Here is a 20,929-nt window from a genome sequence, read left to right as displayed (position 1 = left end):
GACAAAGCACCACTGAGCCCTCAGAAACCACTCCCGCACACTTTTCTTTATTGAAATAGAAAAACACATCTAGGCTGACAAGTTTATGAACGAACTCCTTACTACAGCCCAAAGGATCCCATGTCCTAGTCCTGGACTGAAATTTTAAGACCAGTCCTTCTCTAAGAATGCAAGCCACAAGTTTCATTCTCAAAGGAAAAAATGCCAGTAAATGAAAGACAAAGTGTTCAGATTTATTTGGAAATTCACAGTTTCTAATGGCACTACAGCTCTGTAGTTACATACTCTTGCTCCACAACATTGGATGCTGCACTCTGGTGGTATGAATTTTCTTCATCCAGGTTTGACATCCTTCTGAATTCACGTTCAACACGTCTGGTTCATGTGCTCTGACTGGCTAATTGTGCAGATCAACTCTGAAAGTACATCACTTTAAAGTACTCATAAACTAACAAGAAAGCAGCAAAAAAACAGAGGCTTTAAATAAGTCACATTACATACAATACCTAGGAAAGGCATCAGATCTGTTAAAAAGGGTACCACTAAAAGTGCTCAATAAATTAACTTATTTTGTACAACGTGAACCTGTAACACCTGTCAAAAGGAATAACCTTTTGTTCCACTCACTCAGAACACACTCAACAGCTCAGCAACCACACATCCTAAAGTATCCAAGTACACAGTCACAGTCAAAATAAAAAACACTTGAGTATGAAATACCAGCCATACCAACACTGCACATTTGTTAGCCAATACAAAAGCAAACGTTGTGGAAACATCTGCTGTGAGCCAGCCCCAAGGCTCAGACTCCCAGGCTTTGGCAACCTCAGCACACCCAGAGCAGGCTCTGAGAATGCACCCTCACATTCTTCAGCACAACAGCAGTGAGCATTCCTCATCCACCTCCTCCAGAGAGCTGCAGCAGGCCATTCAGGTGACAAATGCATTCCTCAGCCTCCACCACCAGCAGGAAATCCTCAAGAGCCACCGTCACTGATTCTGCACATCAGAGTAAGCTCCGATTGTGACTGAAGGTGCAAGTAAACACAATTGCCATCCCTGGTGAGAGATTTTCCTCAACAGAGTTTGCAAAACAAGAATCTAGTCAGGCAAGTCCATCTCTTGGTATTTTTACAGTATCCAGTCCACATTACTGAGTCCAGCTGAAGGCCAACATGTCCCTTTACAGCACTGTAGTGTTGCATCTTCAAAAAAAGCTAGAGAAATTACAAAATAAATCAAATGACAAACAATTGTATCTCCCCTCTTCCAGTGGCATTATAAATAGACAAAAGGCACATAAATATGGGAAGGTGCAAGAAATAGGAACAAAGCTAAAGGAAGAGGATTAGGCTTTTATCCCTATTCCACCCAACAAACTGGGTTTCAAAAAATTTCTGCCCCAGGAACTGTGAAAAAAAACCTTTATAAAATGAACCCTGCCCTCCCTCCCCCCCCCACGCTGTTCTCATAGGAAATTATCAGCCTTGTAAAGCTGCAGCTTATAGCCAAGATTGACACAATCCCATCTATTTAAAAAGGCAGAAACCAAATTTCTGAATACTTTCCAATGAGTCGAGCTCTTCGTCTCCCACCATCCTCCCCCAGGATACCACAGACTGTTCTCAAACGAACAAACACTCTCCTGTTTGAGAAGTTCAGCTAGGTTTAGATGTGTCCAGAGACTGTTGTGACTCCGAGCGTTCCCACTGTTATATCTTTGTTTCCTTTGATTATGTCATGCAGGCTTGGCATCGACCCCGACTTAGTCTGTATTAGAGTTTTTATGAGCTTCCCTTGGTCTGAAACTTTCGACCTCCTCCTCTTGACAGCTCTCTTCTCAGTCTTTGTCTTTTGGGTCTGCCCGTTGCACAGGCTGGTGCAGGCTGAGATGCCACAGAAATAGGACTCGTCCGACTGCGACGATGTCTCGGAGCTCCCTTCCGAGGGAGGGCCCTTGTAGGAAGAGTGATAAACCTCCCCAATGTTAGAGAAGTCCCTCTGGTTCGTGAAGGGCTTCCTTCCTTTGATCTCCCCGTTGGCTATCGGGTGCAGGGGCTCTGTTGTTGGCTTAATAGTCTCTGGTTTTTCACTTTTGTACTTGCAACGCTTTTTCTGAAACCACAAGTGAAAAAAAAATTAATGGTGAGCTTCTGGGAGGCAAGCAGAGCATGCAAGCCAAGCCTAGGAACCAGCAGGGAGAGCAGCTGAGACGTGCACCACCTGCCAGCACAAACACCTCAGCCCCAGTGTCACTGAGATGTTTTATGAAAATCCTTTCGTTAGGATTTTCTGCTGAGAAGCCTCAGAAAAGAAATGTAAACAATATCTGATGGCTGTGGAATGTGGTCTGGAGATGGTTTACCAACAGGTGCATCTATGATTGGTCTCATGTGAATTGTTTTTACTTAATGACCAATGACAGCCAGCTGTGGCAAGGCTGTGAGCAGTCACGAGCTTTTGTTATCATTCTATTCTATTCTTGTCCAGCCTTCTGTCTGTATCATCTCTCTATTCTGTAGTATAGCATTTTTAATATAATATCATATCATAAAATAATAAATCAGCCTTCTGAAACATGGAGCAAGGATTCTCATCTCTTCCCTTGTTGGGGGTGCCTGCAAATTCCACAGCCCAGCAGCTCCCTCCCCACAGGGTGAGACTGTACCTTCTTCTCTGGGGAAAACTTCAGGGGCTCCACAATGTAGAGATCCTCTGGATCCACTGCAAGAGAGAACAGACACTCAGCAGTGCTGACTCTGCCAGCTCTAGAGCAACGCAGTCCCAACTAAACACAGCATGACAAAGTATCCCCCTGAGCAGGCACATTTCTCCCTCTCTCCCTAAGCTGAGGGAGGCACAACACAAGCACTGTAAGTAAAGTCAGCACAGAGAAATCCCCCTGTGCTGTTGTGGCAGCTGTCAGTGACACACACCTGAAAAGCCCTGGCCTCCTCACAGTTATGGCCATGGGAGAGGTGCAAAGAACATCCTTTGGGGGAAAGGAGCAGTCAGAGTGCTGCAGTCTAGGCAAATAAACTGCTCCCAGTGTAAGAATGTGTCACCTGCAGCCTGACACACTCAGAACACCAACAAGGCAGATGCTCACACTGACCTGAGACCAGTGGGGAGAATTTGGGACATGCCTTGTTTTGAAAAAAAACAGTCTAGGCCTTAGATGTGTGTGTTCATGGCATCACACTGCCAACTCCAGAGTTTTAATGGAGTTTTATTCACAGAACAAACCTGTGAGGCAAGTTTGCTGCACCCAAAGGGCTGTGTCAGCAGCATACTTGCTAGTTACTATCATCTGCAACACTTGCTTTTGCATGGCACTCATGGCCTAAGAAATCAAAAGTCAGCTGTCCCAAATCTACCATGAATACTGCAAAGATCAGATCATTCCTCATACCCAAGCCAAGATAAATGGTCTAAGTTTTCTTACTGAAGTTGCTAAATTTGAATCCTAAATACCTGCCAAGTTTCAAACATAGGCTATCAGGACTTCAGGAAAGTAGGACACTAAGACTTCCCACGTCTGGCATTTCCAAGAGAAAAAAAAAAAAAAGCTGTTTTCTGCAAGCTTCACAGCTTTGCAGACCTGAGTGCCTGCACTGATTGCTCCTAACCCTAAAAAACCATCTGCAGAGCAGAAGAGATCTGTAGCAAAAACTGCATGTAAGGTTTTAGCATAATTCAGCACAGTTCTGTGAGTATCTGGTAACTTGTTCACAAACCACCTTCTGTTACAGAACACATACATGGACACACACACATTGTGCAGCACTAAGAGCAACAGCACAGACCAGATGTATGATATGAATAATACCTTCTTTACCAGCTAGCTGAAAAGACTGGGATCTGACCAGTGGAAGGGAAGTTCTTCTTTTCAAATTCATATCATCATAGGAGGAGAAACACCTAGGAAATTCCAGAAAGCTTTTTTAACACATTTTTCTCAGTACATTTCTCATGAAAAGTCATTCCTGGCAGAAAGACAGAACTGTCTGCTGAGGTGCCCAAAAAAGCCTGGCTATCAGACACAGTCCTGTGTTTGCTACAAGTTATCAAGACATGTTTTTCAAGTACAGGAGCCCCAAAAATGCTCCTAGGAGAGTGTTATGATTGAGAGCCCCTTGCTATCAATTCTGAGTGTGCAGAAAGAAAACTCAGAATTAAAGCAGATGTGCCAGTACCAGCAGACTTAGGAAACATTAATGAAAGCTGCAAGAACAATTAAGTTTCAGATATAAATACATTACCTTTTGGGGCTAGGGTAGTGATTGCTTTTGGGAATTTTTGAGAGGTAATCTCCACAGAACTGAGAAGGGCTCCTGCAGCGCTGCACAAAAAGCACCAAGCCCAGGATGAGGCAGAGAACCAGAGAAATCACCAGGTAGGTCTGGCGGTCAGAAACCTGCAGGGATTGGACACAACTGCTGAAGACACAATCCCATGACATTGCCATTCTTATGTTCTAAGCTCTAAAAAAGCTCTAAAAGACAAAAGCTATGTTCTCAACTCACTTTAATTTCACTAAACACCTGTTCATGTTTCAGTAATTTTTCAGAGGTTTGATGCAGTCTATTGGCTGTGCAGCATTTAGGAGTGAAGGCTGATAACAGGAAAAGATCCCCCTGCCTCCAATATCAGCACAACTACAGAAGCTGCCACCCCTTGCTAAGAGCATCCCAACCTCCCTGAAAGCAATACACTTCCCATAAGAAACCAGGCTCAGAAAGTAACTTCTCTGGTTCACAGCTGACATGGATGCAACACTATGGCAAACCTAAACTGACACTGCAGTACTTCAGAAAATACCATTATCATCACTTGATTCAATGTGGTTTCATTGACCACAGCACTCAAACAGGAGCTCAGCCAGCCAGGCATCAAAGGAGGAGCCTCACCAAGTGTGTTAGCTCAAGGGAGGTCTTTGGCAATACCCACAAAATATAAAAGATCATGTTTATGGTACTGCTTGAAATGTCAGGCGGGCAGAACATAAACATTGGAGAGAAAATGTTCCTAATATTGTTGCCAAGATTTCCCTAATCTCTAAAGATGACAATAGCCAGTAGGGAAAGGAGAAGGGTGCCTTTGCTCAGACTACAGTCATGGGGGCTAGGGTGGGCTGCACTAGGACCAATTTTGCTGTGACCAAGACAGCTCATGTTACTCTAATTTGCAGCTAGAAGTTTCAGATAGAGTAGGCTGAAAGCAACCCAGCAGACAATTTAAAACTCCATTTGAAGACTCTGGTCTCTGCAAATAGAGATGTGTTGATGCATCCATTTCCTCTGGACTGTGATTACCTCACGTTTCAGCTCTGCCACGGTGGCTGACAGATTGGAAGCCAGCTGGGTCATGTTGGTGAGCTGTGCTTGCAGCAGCTGGATTGCCTCTGTCTGACGCTGGTCCTGTGGAGAACAGAGTCATGGGCATGCTGTCAGTGGCCAGTTCCACTGTCACCTGCCCTCATGGCCATAGAATTAGTGTTCTGTCTGTCTGACACAGCAAGGCACTCAGCACAGCCTACCCAGCATTGTTTCCAACACAGTGCTCACATAACATCTTTGTTTGTCAACACTTCCTAACATCATGCCAAGTGCCTCTCATTAGAGACACTTGTGCTGTCCTCACCACGGGCACAGGGAGCAGGCAGCTCCACACAGTCACTGTCAGGAGGCCACAGAACACACACACAGCTCCAGCCCAAGGCTGATGCACAGGACAGGAGCCCACACCAGCCAGGAATGGCTCCTTCCCAGCTAACAGCTGCTGCCTGCAAGAGCCCTAACATGGCTCAATCCTATGAGAAATTAAGGAAGGTGAGCAGAACACCAGGGAGACTAACCTCACACTGACCAGCACTGATACTCTTCCAAAAAAACCCCAAACCCAACCCAGAAAAGGCAACACATGAAAGCTGTCATTTTCTTCACTGTACGTGGATGAATAAACTCCAGGCCTGGGGCTGCACTTCAGAAGCTTTCAGACAGTCTGGGATCAAGTCTGCTGTGCCATGTGCACAGATACTTTAGTGAATGTTTAGCACAGCAGTTACTGCTCTATTTCACAGCTGCTCAGGAAAGCCAAGATGGCAGAGCAGGGAAAATTCACATTTTAAAGAATGAAGTTTTTGTTACATGCACAACATTTTTAAATGCAGATTTGGCCTAAGCCATTACTGTACCACTCTGCTTTTCCACAGCCTCAGTCTCTTCAGCAGCAGGGAAATTGTCTATCGATACTTTAAATCAGATATGAAAAATGAACCAAGTTAAAAAAATTGTTTCGAGTGCAGTTACAACCAAGAAACAAGGGTTGGAACTGACCTGGGTAACTTTTTCATTGACAAAGACATTGAAGAGTTGTAGCCATTACCAGCTGACAACTGATCTTGTGTTTAAGTACAAAATCAGAAAACAGAGCTGAAAATGGCTTTATTCTGAAACAACTGAGAACATGTCTAAAAATTTTATAATGGAGAAAAACAGGGAAGCATGGAATGGATGCTCTTAAAAGGCAGATATACAGCTCAGTTGAAAGTAGATTTCTGTACCTCTGTGTAACTCTTCATTAAAAGCAAGCCTTTCTAACTAGGAAAACACCTCAATACTCCAAACAAATCATACCTGCTCTTCTGCTATTCTTGAGGTGTTCTGAAGTTTTATTATTGTTTTATTGAAAGCCTTCTGCATTTCTTCCATTTGTTTTCGGTACCTAAAACAAAAGGTGTTTAAGGCTGAAATATTAGTGCACAAAACTCCTCGGCTTAGACTTGTCTTTAAGTCTAAAACATGATTATGCCAGTAAAAACCTTCTCTTTGCCCAAAGAGCTTTATTTAAACATCAAGTGGTACCTGCTTTTAAGTTTCACAAATAAAACAGATGTCCCTTTTGTTTTGTTTTTCTTCCCCCAAGGTTATGGTCCAATCTATTTCAACACCTTCAAGCTCAGTGCCAATTTACTGAATTCACTCTGCACAATAATTATAACTGTGAGCCCCTTCCTTGGAACCAATTCTGAAATGGGTGTATCTCCCCACTCTCCTGTAGCTAAAGAACACCACAGATAAACACTAATGCACAGAGACATCCTTCACAGGAAACTCTTGGGTCCCTCTCCACAGCCACTTACTCAACCAGAGTTACTACAGAAAACAGGGTAGTTTAAGTGGAAACAATTTAATAAAAAAGGCATGGTAGGTGTGTGCCATTCAGTTCAACAGTAACAGAAGGATGTGCCATTTTGTAGACAGAATTATGGACAGGATTAGTGCCTACATCCTGACAACACTATATTCTTTTAAAAAATCCACAGCAATAGTCCTCAAAATAAAACAAACAGGATTTTATCTGAAACACAAAGAGGGAAGAAGCCCTGATTCACACAGGGTAACTCCAACAGCCACCTAGGCTCGGGTCCTTTCCTCAGCTTTCCATAAAGCTTTAAGCTGTGATTTACTGTTGTATTGCACTAGGTGGTTTCTTCAGTTATTGTTTTGCACTGGGTGGTGGTGTTATTTTGCACTGAATAGTTCACACGGTTTGTTCCACACACACCCCTCTCCTGGTCAGTCAGTGGTCTTGTTCTGGGTCAGTCCCTCCCATCACCTCTATCTCATTGGCTGTGGTCCCTCTCCTCTGCCCCATTTCCCCTGGGTTTAAAATCTCCTGGGATGAAACCCTCCAGTCTCTTTGGTCTCTTTCCCCCCAGGGACTCAGCCTATCCAGGACTAAAGTGGGGCTCTGGTCCTGAGAGGAAAGAGCTCCTCAAGTCTTTTACTTTTGTCCTTGTAAGGCTGTGAGGGCCCAAGGATCCAAAGCTGGCTGGATCAGACCTGAACAGCCCCGAGAGATCAGCCCTTACAATGTATCCCCTGCTCAACTCCCCTGTACCTCACAGCCTGTACCCCTCTCAGCCCTTACAATGTACCCCCTGCCCAGGCTCCCCTGTACCTCACAGCCTGTACCCCTCTCAGCCCTTGCAATGTACCCCCTGCCCAGGCTCCCCTGTACCTCACAGCCCTTGCAATGTACCCCCTGCCCAGGCCCCCCTGTACCTCACAGCCTGGACTCCACCCAGCCCTGCTCAGCCTCACCTCTGACTGAGCTCCTCCAGGTAGCGGCTGCTGAGGGACATGTTGACCTCCAGGGCCTTGATGCGGTTGTTGAGGCGCATGAAGACGGATTCCTTCTGGTTGGATCCATGAACCAGGTTCCCGTTGGTGTAGCCCAGCTCTGTGGAGTTCTGCAGCTCAGCATAGAAATCTGTGGCCGTTCTCTGGGGTCCCCCTGAGACCGGGAGTGCCAGCAGAGCTTCCTCCGCCGCCTGCTCCTCCTCCTTTGTCTCGGCAGGCACGGCAGGCTCAGCAGGAGGCACAGCAGGTTTCTGCACTTCTGGAGTGCTCTCCTTCCCTTCCACAGCATCACTGGCTACCACATCCACTGTGCTTTCAGGCTGCACAAGAAGAGTCTCTGTGGGCTTTGGAATCACCGGGGTAGCAAGAGGCTCTCTTGTGCTCACCTCCTTTACCTCAGTGGCCACAGTGGGCTCGGGGCTTTCTTCTACAGCTGAGCTCTCAGCCTTTTCCATTTCAGTGCTGAGCTCCGGGACATCCAGCTGGGGAGTCACCCTTGGTGCTACCTGGCCTGAGTCTTCTTTTGGAGACTCCAGCACCGTGTCTGTTGTGGGGGATGGCTTTGCTTCAGAAGTAACTTCTAGCAGGAGGGACTGAGAGACAGTTTGAGGATGGCTTGGCTCCAGCTCAATGGACTCTGTGGTCTCATTGCCAATCTCCTCATGGACTGCACTGAAGTCAACTGCAACAGCAGACCCAGGGGGTTTCTCAGCTTTGCTGTCCACTTGCTCAGGCAGAGGCTCCTGTGCTGCTGGGTGGGCAGACTCAGCCAGAGCTGGCTGTGGCTGCTGCACATCCACAGGGTGAGGAGGCCTCTCCTCCCCTCCAGTTTCACTGTGCTGCCGATGCATGGCTGCTGCAACCGAGCACCACTTCAGCAGGTACTCGGAGAAGGTGGAGATGCAGCACACTGCTGCCATGTCACTGCAGTGCTTCTCTGTCTCCAGCTCAAACCATGCTGCTGCCTCCTCCTCCTGCTCATCACTGGACAGCAAAGTTACTGTGGACTGGCTGCTATCTTCTTCATACTCCTGCACTAGCTGAACAATTGGGCTTTCTTTAGTCAAATCCACTATTATTTGCTCTTTCTCTATCTGTGGAATATCTGTAGTAACAAGTCTACAACAGAGTTAAAAAGACAAGGTGTTAATTCAACGGTTTTACATCTCTGCTCTATAAGACTGTGAAAATAGTCTTTTAGAAAATTAGCAAAGCTTAGTCCAGTGACCAAAAGCCAGTTTTGAGACAGAAATTCTGCAAGGTAATATTTTCTCTGGTGATTTTCAGTCCCAATAGGCAAAGAAATTATTTCAAACCCTGCCTCTTAAACAGCAAGCCTTCTCAATTAGATATTGCCCCTTCCCTCATCCCTGAAAAAAGTCACCAGTTCAATTCTTTTTTTTTACACAGCAAGCATCTTACTCTGCTGATGCAATCCTCAAATGCAAGAATCACAACATTCCCACTGACCTTCCTGAGCCTCACAGCAAGAGTGATAGAAAACTGTAAAGCCACTAAATACAGCACAAGTCATGTCTTAATATTTAAGAGGCAGGGTCTTGGCCTTAAGCAGCCTAATTATCAGCAATGTAATTACTGAAAAACAACAGACTCTATACAGAACTTCTTATCTCAAGCTCACTCTGTACATCTGCATACAGGTTTCATTATGGGAAGTCTACCAAACTATAAGCTTCCAAATCAGAAGTTTATACAAACCAGAAGTTTATAGCAACACGTTTTACATTCCTAATTAGTGTCCCTTGCAGGAGACCACAAAACCTGGACCAATATGAAACCAGTTTCTGTGTCAAAACTAAAAACACCATAATGGAAATAGCTATAATAGACAGCAACAAAACCACTAAATGTCTCTGATTAGTGCCACTACCATGGTACAGAAATACTTGCTTTTTCCCTTGTTTAAGTCTGCATGCACCTGCACCTGAGCATGCTACCACCAAGGATTGCAGACTGGCCCATGTTTGTCTCTGCTGGAAGCACATTACAAACACCCCTAGAGCAGTCACTTACTCTGGTGAAGGAACAGGTGTTGGTTCAGGCAGTCTTGGTGCAGCTGTTGAAGTTGCAGGGGTGGCAGTGACATTTTCAGACACACTTTTGTTCCCAGCTGCAGGAAGGAGGAAAATGTGAACATGGAAACTCAAGAACCATCTTTGTTTTCAACAAATTTTGAGGTCTGGGTTTATTATTGGTGGTTTTGTTTTTTATGATTAACTGTGCTACCAAATTAACTGCAGATGTCACCCCAAGTTATCTGAATGAAATGCTACTGACAGTTTTTGAGTATGATGTTCTAGACAGTCTCAAAATACTTCAGAGAAAGAAGCAGCAAGTTAGGACAACTCCAGCTGGGTAACACTGAGTAAAGATCTCTAAATAAAGCTGAACAAGCACATGTGTTATCTTTGTATGGGTTTTCTTCTCAGCAAATTCAGCATCTTTGCTCCACTTTTCAGTCACTAGGTTCTATGACACTAATCAGATGTGTCACAAAAGGTGAAAAAAGTCATTTAAACCATCAGAGAACATCCAACTCCCCACCAAAAAAAAAAAAAAACCCAAAAAAAAAACCCACCAAAACCTAATAACAAACAAACCCCCAAACTTAACAAAAAAATGCAAACTTTCCATAATGCTTTTCATCTAAAAAACTACAGTACCTTCAGCTTCAGATGACTCTTCAGTTTTGGCTCCAAGCATATTGGCAGCAATGTTCACCATACTCAGGATAGCATCTAAAAGAGACAACAACTCCTCAACAAGGGCACTCTCAGAGGGCCCAGAGATCAGCAGCACCAAGGAATTTGCTGTTTTACAATACTTGCTTGAAATTAATCACAGTGTAAGGACATAATATCTGGTCATTCTATTACACTGGAGGCAGCTGTTTCTTTTTAAGGTAAATATCTAAGTCAGAAACCTGTATTTGAAAACCTGCACCATAACACCCACAGATCTGCCTTACACATCTATTTATTTTAAGGAGCTGTTAAGTAGGACAGTTCCTCTCCCCTCTGAATTCACAGAAGTAAATTCCAAGAGGTCCTACTCTACATCAGCACAGGAATTAAATACAGCTCCTCTTTGGTCTTGATATTGACAACAAACATAATGGCCAGGTTTATTTAGAAGCTGAGGATCAGGTAAAGAGCACTACACTGTAAACACACAGGAGCTGGCTTGGTTTTGCCCCTTTCTCCCCCACCCACCAACACATGGCAGTGGCACATGGCCAAGGTCCTCATGTTAGAGAGGCATTTTAGTAGCAATGACAAATTCCTTGGGCTCCCTGAAGTTGTTTTCAAAACTTTGGTTCTGCCTTTCCTCCAGAAAAGGAAGCTGCAGAAGCTGCTGCCAGAAGCTGCATTCCTGATTTATGTTAATTTATCTTGGTTTGTATAATGAGAAAAGTCACAATAGTCAAAAGATGCTGAACTTCAGCTGTGGATGGCTTCTTACAAAAATGAGAAAATGAGGGAGAACACAGAGTTTGTACAGAAGCTTTAAAATGTGAGAAAATGGCAGGAGAGAGACCAAGACTGCAGAATGCTTCTTAAGAGATTAAATGTCTGAGAACCCCCACCTCCTCCTCTTTCTCACTCTACATTTAAGATGCAAAAAGGAAACATGTCCCATTTGTCTACATGCATCTAAAAAAACCCCACTAAATAACAATACCCACAAACTCTACTCCTTCCAAAAGAGGAGCACTGACCACCCTGACAGAGAGGAAACTCTCAGTAACAAAACCCACTAGCCAGAACTAAATACTGGGCACTGCAACATTTCAGTGCATTAGAGAGCCAGCTGAGCACCATCAGCAACAGGTGTTTCAAATCTTTTAATCTTAGCTTTGGTAGTCTGAAAAATTAAATGGAAAGTCACTGCCTTTTTCAGACAGTGAATATAAACTTGTAATACTGCTCTTGCAGACAGATCATGTGAATATGCATCAGCAAGATAGCTTGAAGATAAAAGTTTAGAAGTCACAAAGAAGAGATAAGCAGTGTCAGGGAAGAATTTACTGCTTTATCTCATCTGTGAGAGGCACACATGTAGAAATAAACTGCCTTTTCCACTATCTATTTGCCTTTTGAAAACTGTTCTAAGCTGTGAATATTCCTAGCCATGACCTTATTCTCAGGAGAAAACCATGTTCTAGGAAAAAACATGAAAGATTTCTGTGGCTCTGATCCACTGGAGGATGAAAGCAAAGGCTGACTCCAAACAGCATTACCTGAGTGCAGATCTACACTGGAATAACAAACCTGCATTAGCTGGGACAGAAGGAAGAGTGGTACAGTGCAAGAGCTCCTTAGGAAACGGTGTGAGGAGGTGAAACCATCAGGAATAATTCAGCAATGAAGACTACCATTAAAACTGAGTATTCCAGGATTCTCAGGCAAACTAACCCTACACATGGAGGTTTTCCAATGGAAAAGTGAGAGGAGACAGTCAAGAACCTTTAGTTCTCTCAAAAAAATACACAGCCCTTATGAAGAACATGAATGACAGTATTTACATAAAGCCTCCTCAGAAATTGTAGTATTCTCCATCCTTCTCTGCCCCTACAGTTGTGCAAAGTAAATCTTTATATTGTCTCCTGTAGGTTAAGCATTTTAATTAAACACAGATTTCCAACTTCCAAGTAATTACAGTTCTACAACACTTTAGCACTGGCCATTTACAGCCCTATGCAACTTTTACATGATCTTCAGTATTCAGAATCCTTAAGCACAAAAAAGTTTCCACAAAATAGATATCCTTATAAATTGAAAATTCATTTTTAGAACACTAAGAACAACCCCCCCAACTCCAAATTTTTAATGATTCCTATGAAACTAAAGAAGAATCACAAATTGCTTCAGCAGAATAGAAAAGCTGTAGATGCTGCACAACAAAATGTCATTCCACTTTCAATTAGCACATCTTGTTTTAAGCACAGGAATAACTTTTTCTAATAAATCATACTCACTTGTAGCAGAACCAAGAAGATTTTTGGAAGATTTTTCTTCCCCTGTGTTATAATCCAAGAGATAATCTATGTATAAAGAAGAACAATTCGTGACTATTGGAATTTCATCTGTCATGGGCAAAGAATATGAACCTCAAGATTTAACATGTCATTCAATGATGTCAACTTGACAGTGTGGAAATAAAACTACAGAAAGCTTGAGGTCAGATATAATGAACTGAAATGGACACTAAGAATAGAACTTTCCATGTAAGCTGCTTTATTTTAGTAATCCTTTCCTACTGTCAGCACATGAAGAAACTGTCTATTCTGCCAAGTGAAACAGAGACTCATTACTATAATTTTAAAGCCACCCTCTACGTAGCTACATTTAAACATATTGTTTAAAACTTCAAAGGATTGTTGGAAAAGCCCAGAAATGCTGAAACACTGTCAACAAGTAAATTCAAGGGTCAAATCTTTCATCATATGCAGGAAGTGATGAGCCACCAACAGCACAAGAGCTGTCTGAATGGCTAAAAATGCACAGAATATTTGCTTACCATAATCTTCATCAAACAGTTCTTGTCTTTCAGACTGATACTGAGAATCAGCTATTTCTTCATACTCTTCAACCATGCTAGTACCAAATACTCTATGATCAAAGTTTGAAAAGAAAAACTTAGTATTAGGAATCATGTGACATAATTTATAGGCAGTACTACCTTTATGTAACAAGTAATGAGATACAGCAGTTGGAGTCATTTAAGCAAGATCAAGCAGCAGGGATGTTTATTTCCTCTAAGTCTATCTACAAGGAACCTAAACAAGATCCTGTTTCCCATTCTAATTCCAAAGAGTCTTTTCTTCCTTTTAAACTCACACCTAGACTTCTTCATCTTTGGCTGTCCATGAGTTCTTACACCTCCTCTTCAGTTTCACCTTTGACTTGCTCTAGGAATATCTGTTCAGAACTACCTCCCTTTGCATACCACATTCTCTTTGACCTCTTCTGCCAAAATTCAATCAATTCAATCCAATGTAAAGCAACCTTGTGGATTGAAAATATGGTTTGACTTCTAATACCAGAGACCTCCCAGGTTCAAAACCCGTTTTTTAGCAGTACAGAGGCTGATGGTTCTCTGAATTAAAAATCCGCAGGTTTTTTTACTCAGCTATTGCAAACATTACTGACTGCAGGCACTGTGGTGCCAAACAACCCAGCAGCTTCCAGAAAGCACTCAGCACACCTGCTCTTTTTAGCTCACCACTTGTTCCCTGTTTTGCTTGGTCAGCTTTGAAATGCTCATGTCCTGCTCTAAAGCTGCTCAAGGCTCCTGTTTCCTCCTCCCCTCCTCCTGCAAATATAAACTATTCCTGACATACCAGAGAAGCAAATAAAGAGATTCAAACCTCCTTTACACAGACATGAAAGACACTACACAGCAGGCAGGTCAGGCAACTTCTTCAATCCATAATGCCTACAAGTAACTGCAACTGAAAATTGGAATTGTTGCCCAACTATTCCAAAAGCAGACTAGTCTTCACTGCAAGGAGGTAGAAAGACTAAGCAAAACACAAAGTATTACCTTATAAGACTTAAAGGACAAAAATGTTCTGATCCAAAGTGTGATATCAACTCCACCTAAAGAATAAAAGGTACTTAAAATAAAACTCCGAAGACCCACAGAGCCAAAAATTCAGTTAAACATAAACACTCAATCTTGAAATTGCAAGTTTTGTTCACTCCAGGGAGTTGCAGATTGCCCAGAGCAGAAAAGGCCAGATTTATTCTTGCCATGCATTAAAGAGCTGAGCCGCAGCAGAGAACACCCCCAGCCCCATGCATCCATCACTCCACAAGAAGAGTTGCTAACCTTTATGTACTTGATGAACATCTGAAGCGAGAGAGAGGAAAGGAGAAAAAACAAAAAACAAAAAGTAGATGTCAGTACAAAGGCTGAACACATGCCACAGGCAACTACAGAGTCCTGCTGGGTTTAATTCAGTACTATAAATGCCTAAGAGGACAAGCTGGGAAGGATTAAGGTGTAACACAACTTCATCTGCCTTGGGTAGCAAGATTTCATTTAGCCCTTGTACCTTGCAGATTGAAGGCGACATGCAACAAGTGTTTTATTAGGCAATTGAAGTTATTCCATTTTTCAGGGCAGCATGACTGCAGATAGAATACTGAAGTGTGTTAAATGTACTAAGTGTATTTTCTCCCCTCAAAGAACACAGACTACAGAAAGTGACTCAAAAGGAAAAACAAACCCACATAGCATGCACTCTGTATGTACTGCTGCTGCTTCAACTCACTGTAAAATACTTCCATTTACAGAAGCACAACTGCAACAAACAGAGCAGCTGATGACAGACCTGGGAGCTTCAGACATCTGTGTATCTCTAGTGCATCTATCTCTATCTCTTGACTACACACTGGTATTTAATCTGAATTAATTTGCAAGCATTTATTAAACCACTATGTAGACACTATCACTGAAGGACTGGAATAATCTGCAAGTGAGACCAAGACAATCCCACATAAATCCCATTGTTTTTGATACAAGTTCAGTAAGCCACTTCAAAAAATTTAACTTTTGGAAATATTTTGGAGTCATTCTGTAGACCAGACATACTTAGAACTTGCTTGCTTTTCACATCATGAAGTGAAAATATTATAAGAACAAACCTTTGGAAATGTTACCATGCTGTACTATTCAAGACAGAGCACTGTATCCACCAAGGAATTAAGTGCTGCAGCATCTACAGGAATTCTGCCACTTCAGTGACAATGGCAGCTACCTTAAGGCATTAATTAATTCAGCCAGAAAACAGAATTAAAAATAAATGAAATCTCTGTTCTGTGACTCATGCAGAATTTCTAGGTATGAAGTTAGACAATTATCATTCATAGCTACTTTTTCATAAAGGCACAAAGCATTAAGGAGGAAAAACTAATTTTTTTTTTTTTTGGCCATACCATAATTGGAAGATAACACATCACTGAAGAGGACCTAAAGGTCTGTATTTTATTTCAATTTAAACCTTCACTACAACCCAATATTTTCACAGAAGCTTTTATCCAAGTTCAAGTACCACATTAATTATTCATGGAGTTTTATTCCCTTTGAGTCTCCTGAGTAAAGATAGCTCAATGCAAACTGTTTTGAAGGTGGAGGTATCATGGCAATGCTCCAGTAGCAGTGAGCATAAATAATTTGCCTGAGTCAGAGTTATGGTTGAATAACTGGAAAACTGCACTTGGAGTCTCTTAATGAGAACCAAGATGCAACCCCATACACTTTCAGATTCACTAAACTGCACAGCCCAACATGGTACAAAAATATCAAGAAATAGGCATATTGTGATCTGTGCTCCAGGGCAGTGTGTGTATATACACAAATAAATCTCAATAGGTATAGATATATGTGTGTATATGTAAAGCAGATACAGCCAAGAAACAAAATAGGTCAAGATTCTTCTGCTCTTACATTCAGGGGACAGCTGGGTAAAGTCAAATAGAACAGAACTTTGTCTAGATTTTCCTTACTTCAGGTATCAGCTAAGTATGTACTTGGACCCAAGGGGCTTCCCAAGATCCTCTCAATTACCAAAGTGAGCAAGGTAATAAGGTCACAACTGTGACAAGGATTTAGTACCCAGACAAGCCCAGCTGGGGCCACTGATAACACATTTCTTGGGATGCTGTCATACAGAGGAAACCCAGCAAAGCCCTCCTTCCCTGAGGAGCATGGATGCTTCTGCAGTATTGAGTTACCTTCACATATTTTGCATACATCTGTTCATCCAGAGGAAAGCTCTGGACATTCCTCTCATCTCTGGCATGGAAAGTACCTAATTTAATCCATTTGTTTGTTGGATACCTAGAAAGGAAACAATGGAGTCAGGTAATGAAATGCAGGAGCTCACTGTTTACAGGTATTTACAGAAGTTTCTCCCAATGCCTTCCCAGAGCAGAAATACATTTTGTTCTTTCCAGCTGCAAGGCAGCAGCGAAGTTCCCAACCCAAAACCTCAGCAGGACCCTCACACAATGACAGCAACGTGCAATCCCTTGAAGCACAAAATCCCAGACTTATCCAGCCACTGAAATTCTGCCAGTCTGGAGTGAAGCCCCCCCAGATGAACAGAAGAACACAACACCTGGCAGGTTGCATCACTGTAGGCAGGCAGCAGAAAACTGAGCAGAGCAGAGCTAGAACTGCACAACAGAACAAGTGCTCAAAGTCTAACCCCACCTGCTTTAGGCATCCCAGAAGTAAAGGAGTTTTCCTGATGCCCTTTGAATGCCTGCTCACCCAGACCAGAATTCCCTGCTCACTCCAGAAAGCAGTGGGGGCACAGCACTGCCTAAATCATCCTAAAGCAGCCTCTAAGCAGCCATCTGGCTAACCTGCAGCACTCTCACCCCTTCCAACTTCTCAATGGTGAACTACTCTCCCTTTCTTTTTGAATAATCTGTGGGGTTTTGGACATGGTTCAGCATTGAAGACAGCTCAAACCATGTGAAAATGGTCTGAATGACAAGGGAGGGGAGAGCCCACGACCTCAGTAGCATTTTATTAAGGAATTTTATAATCTGCCACCCACTACCCAGCTACTGTATCAATTCTGCTCCTCAACAAATTTTTCCTTTTCATTTTTAAGGTGGCACAGGAAAAAAAACCTGCTAGCAACTGACAATAGACACAAAGAAAAACCATGTGACTTCACATTACATTACAGTTTGCATAATAACAAACATACAGAGATCCTGCTTCATAAAGCCTTGCATCAGTAATTATTTCATTTTTTCATTCAGAAGGATGAGTTTAGGTAACATACCTGTCACTAATTGACACCAGAAAGTCCTTTGGAGTGGAAGAGAATAATTCATGATTTGCAATGTCAAACTGCTTAACTTGCACTGGTTCACAGAGCTCAACAACAAACCTTAAAGACAAAAAGGAAGTATTTTTTAAGAGAAGACTTCTCCTCCTGCAGTTACAATCTTCATCACATCCTTCACTGGGTGTAGGGACGACACTATAAAAATGCTGTACCATTAGAATCACCGGTGGTGTTTTTCTGAACATCACCTTAAATAACTCCTGGCAGCACCTGCAGCTACAAGAGCTTCATCCATCTTGTACTCAAAGGGATCAAATCACAGAACTAAAAACTAAGGACAGCAAACAATTTAAATCACATTGAAGTGCCAATTAATGTATGGTAAATTCTGTTCACCTGTCCTACAATTATTTGACAGTCAGGGAAAGAAACCAAGAATCTTTATTTGAATGCTCAAGTGCCTTATTGCCATAAGATAATTATGAAAAACTTACACATATTAAGATATATAAAAATATCACCTTAATATTACTTGTCAATACCAGAGCTAGATTTCTATGAAGACATAATTTATTATCTTGTGCTAATTCTGCCAGAGTTCCTCACACACCCATTCCAAGAAGCAACACATCAAGGTCAAGTCAGTCCCACAGCAATGGAAAACTGTCACCACTCCTGCCACAAATGTGAACCTCAGGAACCTACCAGATTTTAGTACTGCAAGGATTGAGCATATAAAGGTCCATGTTTTCCATCAAAATAGCTGAAGTGCTCTGTAGAAAGAAAAGAATTTGTATTTTAAATTGCATGGTAGACACCAACAGCATCAAGGATTTTTCCCCTCTTTCCAGCAATAAATTGGAAATTAGGTTTGTAGACCAGTATCAACAACACTCTGAGCAAGACAATTATCCAGGACACAGCAGGCCATACTTTGGGGTAATCATGGATTATTTACTGTGGTGAGCTCTTTAATGTAACTCTGTTCAGTTTCTGTAGGAAGTAGACTCTGCTCCCATTTTCTGAATTCACTTAAGACATCAAGTTCTATAGCAATCCCTCTTAAAAAAAGCACTGACCACTGTTTACATCCTATTTTTATTAATCAAAATCCCAATAAATTCAACAACAACAACAATTCAACAGAACAACAACTTCACAAACCAGTGCTCAGTTTTAAGTGTACTTTGCTGCATAACAGCACACCAAAAACTGAACACTAATAATTAATAAATGCTTACCTTTGCCTCTGGATTTGCTGCCAAAATTTTGGCACCACACTCTACAGAGGCGTAGTTATTCCTGTTTTTCTGGACCTTTTTAGTGGAATGCTGCCCACCAACAGCAGAAGGGTGCATTGACTGACCTAGGAACAAGAAAATATTGCTACTATAACAAACCACACAAACAAGCAGTATTTGCACAGTCAGGGAACTTCTGCTCACTGCTTTTATATAATGAAGGCTATTAATTACATAGTTCTAGCAGAAAAATGAAGTTCCAGGCTGCATTCCAAATGGAGACAGTCCTGCTATTCAGCTCTGCCAGGAGATGACAGTGCTCTGGATTTAGACCAAACTAATGAATCCTGAACTTACTCTTTTCTTTCTCCACTTCCATGACTTTCTTCTTCCATTCATCAAATGTTGGAATGTCTCCAGGGTCCTTTGGAGTTATTACTGATGTAGGGTCAATTTCTCCTGTCTTCTTAAAGTCTTTCTGCAAAAGAAAGAACCACTGCTTGTGAATATTTTTCAGGACCAACAATGAAAACAAAGATGAACTTGAAAAAACAAAGCATGCTCTGATCCAGTCAAGGGCAGACACATCATTTGCACCCATGTTAACAACTTAGAGCCAATGTAAGCAAGATTATAAGCCAGAAAAAACAAGTGATGATTTTCTCTCAGAATTACAGATTATTTCACTGAAATACTGACAATTTTTGTGGCTAAGCTAATATATTTTAAATAAAATGTAAACCTTCTTCTCCAACACCTGCATTTTCTTCCCAAGTTTTGCTTTTCCTCTTCCTAATGAAGAAAGCTTTCCCTGTAGCAAAAATCTTTAAACATCAGTGCTTGTCATGACAGAATTCCAGAGGTTCTCTGGGATTTCTGAACATCTCAGAAACAGCAGAATGATTAAACATTAAAGGAACCATTTTAATTATCTCAGAAATAATGTTTTGGACTTGCCTGACAAAGCAAAAACCCTGTCAACTAAACTGTACATTATTCCATTTCAAGTTTTCATTTCTCCTTTATACAAACATATTCAGCACACCACCACATGAGTGAACATTTTTTGGTAGACATTTCAAGTGTAGAGGTTATTTTGTGGACAATATTTTAGAGGTAGTTGCCAAGTGACAGTTTAAACACAATCCTAAAGCAGCAAAAAATGGTATTGCCATGGCCTTAAGTCATTCTGATTTTAAAAAGAGTTAATTATTAAAAAACAGAAGCTTTAGGAAGTACTTCACAACCAGAGCATGAAAAAAGTCATGCAGTTAGAAGGCCTGGCCAGCTACATATCCCCTTGTAACAAGGGCCAAGTGATACTTCTGGGACAGAATAAAAGCACACCACGTATTTTACCATAAAAACAGAGGGCATTACTCCTGTGTGTACCAACTTACCTCCCTTTTTAGGTTCTCTGAAGCATTAAGAGCAGATTTTTGCTCATCTGCCCCCTTTTCAGCTGCTGAAACTTTGGACTCAAACTCAGATTTCGTCTTCTTTCCCTTGCCATGTGAAGATGATATGTTCTCTATATGTTGGCCTGCAAGGCTGGAAGTTGAAGGAGTGTCAGGATCTGTAACATGGTCACCACATGCAGTATCACACTCACACAAGTACACAGATAAGCAAGCACATGCAAATGTTTGTTGCAAAGCCAGCACAAGAGAACAACTCCCTTTGAAGTATTCAGAGCCACACACAAC

At 42.1% G+C, this 20,929-nt stretch overlaps 1 protein-coding gene across 1 annotated transcript in view; it reads right to left on the bottom strand.

Annotated features, from left to right (window-relative positions):
- Positions 1-212: 212 nt before the first annotated feature.
- The window catches only part of SUCO (SUN domain containing ossification factor), a 40,016-nt gene continuing 19,299 nt past the window's right edge, over positions 213-20,929 (bottom strand). The window contains exons 6-24 of the mRNA XM_066555860.1: positions 20,624-20,774; positions 19,581-19,701; positions 19,224-19,348; positions 18,688-18,755; positions 17,977-18,084; positions 16,910-17,015; positions 15,003-15,023; positions 14,715-14,770; positions 13,689-13,780; positions 13,147-13,212; positions 10,832-10,906; positions 10,182-10,278; positions 8,109-9,266; positions 6,639-6,726; positions 5,316-5,420; positions 4,263-4,417; positions 3,830-3,921; positions 2,669-2,724; positions 213-2,115 (exon numbers count right to left, since the gene is read on the bottom strand). Coding sequence (XP_066411957.1) covers positions 1,669-2,115; positions 2,669-2,724; positions 3,830-3,921; positions 4,263-4,417; positions 5,316-5,420; positions 6,639-6,726; positions 8,109-9,266; positions 10,182-10,278; positions 10,832-10,906; positions 13,147-13,212; positions 13,689-13,780; positions 14,715-14,770; positions 15,003-15,023; positions 16,910-17,015; positions 17,977-18,084; positions 18,688-18,755; positions 19,224-19,348; positions 19,581-19,701; positions 20,624-20,774 — 3,187 coding nt within the window. The 3' untranslated portion in view covers positions 213-1,668. The remainder of the gene's footprint in view (positions 2,116-2,668; positions 2,725-3,829; positions 3,922-4,262; positions 4,418-5,315; positions 5,421-6,638; positions 6,727-8,108; positions 9,267-10,181; positions 10,279-10,831; positions 10,907-13,146; positions 13,213-13,688; positions 13,781-14,714; positions 14,771-15,002; positions 15,024-16,909; positions 17,016-17,976; positions 18,085-18,687; positions 18,756-19,223; positions 19,349-19,580; positions 19,702-20,623; positions 20,775-20,929) is intronic.

Source organism: Molothrus aeneus, chromosome 9 (assembly GCF_037042795.1).
Source record: "Molothrus aeneus isolate 106 chromosome 9, BPBGC_Maene_1.0, whole genome shotgun sequence".
Lineage (NCBI taxonomy): Eukaryota > Metazoa > Chordata > Aves > Passeriformes > Icteridae > Molothrus > Molothrus aeneus.
Note: the sequence above shows the minus strand (reverse complement) of the source record. Positions and strands in the feature narration are given on the sequence as shown.